The following is a 1,375-nucleotide window of genomic DNA, read 5'->3' as shown; positions in this document are numbered from 1 at the left end:
CAATTTGCGCACAGGAGGTGGCTTTGCTTGGGGTCTACTCAACTCCCCAAACTGAGGTGGAGCGGAAGAGTACGATTGATTTTGTTGTGGCGGTGGGGCAACAGGCTTTGTCACAACTAGAAAACGAGGGTGCGAGCTTCAGGAGAATAGCACGAGGGAGAGGAATGCTAAAACTCCTGGAACGACTTAGGACAGCCCCAGCGAATGCGGACTCTGAGGGGCTGGCTGTGGAGGCAACAATCTCCGCCTATAGAATTAAACAGTGTATCTTTGCCCTAGAGCAGCTGCAGCATTGGGTGAAATACTCCCTGTTGGTGCCCGAGGAAGTGCTCCGTAAATCGCGTAGACTTCTCGCACGTGTGCGACACAGTAGCAAGAGAAGGGTATTGCAAGACGCCGCTGCGAGTGCCTGGATATATGCGGAGCAGGTAGCGCTTAATTTCTTTGGGATTGATGGACCAGCTCACAAACGCAGACCCCATGCGCAGACCATGTCATTTTCAGAAGAGATGGACGGACGCCGCCAGCGTTACGAACGGCTTGCAAGAGGGCTCGTCGAAAGCGTTAACGTCGCTTTGGGCCGTAGCGGGCCGGGACAGGAGATGCAGGAGCACCACCAGCAGCAGCCGTGGCAGCAGCNCAGCAGTCGCAGGGCACAAAGCGGCTCCAGCAACAACGGCACCCTGCGACCAGCCAAGACCAGGAGAGCATTGCTGGGTTCAGGCTCCTCCGCCGTGGCGAGCAGCTTGCAGCTCAGACAACTCCAGAGGGGGGTGTGCCTTCCGATCAATCCAGGGACTCTGATCCTCCTCGTCGACGATCGCCATCAGCAACAACTCCCCACTTGCCGGGACCGTCACGGCCCCAACGAACTCGTCCCCGTACAGAAACGCACCAACGAGCTCCCACTGCTCATCGTGGGCGCCCGCAGCAGGCTTCTCCCTGGTCCGCTCCAAGTCGGCAAAGGTCGCTGCAAGAGACGAGGGAGCAAGAGCAGCCCTCGCCCGATTCGTCTACGGTAGATTCTAATCTTCGAGCAGAAGCACCCGAGTTCAGACCCAGAGACCGACCGGCCCCAGGGGCACAGCAGCACGTAGCCCCAATGTCTTTTGCTGCCAGTGGTGGTTGGCCCGCCGCTGCACCACCTCCCTCTGGATTTGCTCTTCCCCATCAACCGGCTGATCCCTCTATAGCTCCGCACAGTGACCCTGCCTTTCCTCGTCCATTATGGATGCCCCCTCAGCACCACACTGAGCACCCGGTACCGATATTCCCACAACCAGCACCTGCTCCTCACACACTTCAACCTGTCGAGCATCTCCAAAGTGCCCCGCAAGCACTGCCAGGACCCTTTTATTACCCGCCGGGACCTCTT

The 1,375-nt window shown here is 58.4% G+C and overlaps 1 protein-coding gene across 1 annotated transcript; it reads right to left on the bottom strand.

The window, feature by feature from the left end:
• Nucleotides 1–719: 719 nt before the first annotated feature.
• On the bottom strand, nt 720–1,226 carry EMH_0098300 (uncharacterized protein; the record flags this gene model as incomplete). Its single annotated transcript, XM_038022000.1, has 2 exons — nt 720–970; nt 1,202–1,226. The coding sequence occupies 2 exons, from the start codon at nt 1,224–1,226 to the stop codon at nt 720–722; spliced, it is 276 nt and encodes a 91-aa protein (XP_037879184.1).
• Nucleotides 1,227–1,375: the final 149 nt, after the last annotated feature.

This window comes from Eimeria mitis, genomic scaffold (genome assembly GCF_000499745.2).
Source record: "Eimeria mitis Houghton genomic scaffold, Emh_scaff9893, whole genome shotgun sequence".
Taxonomy (NCBI): domain Eukaryota; phylum Apicomplexa; class Conoidasida; order Eucoccidiorida; family Eimeriidae; genus Eimeria; species Eimeria mitis.
Note: the sequence above shows the minus strand (reverse complement) of the source record. Positions and strands in the feature narration are given on the sequence as shown.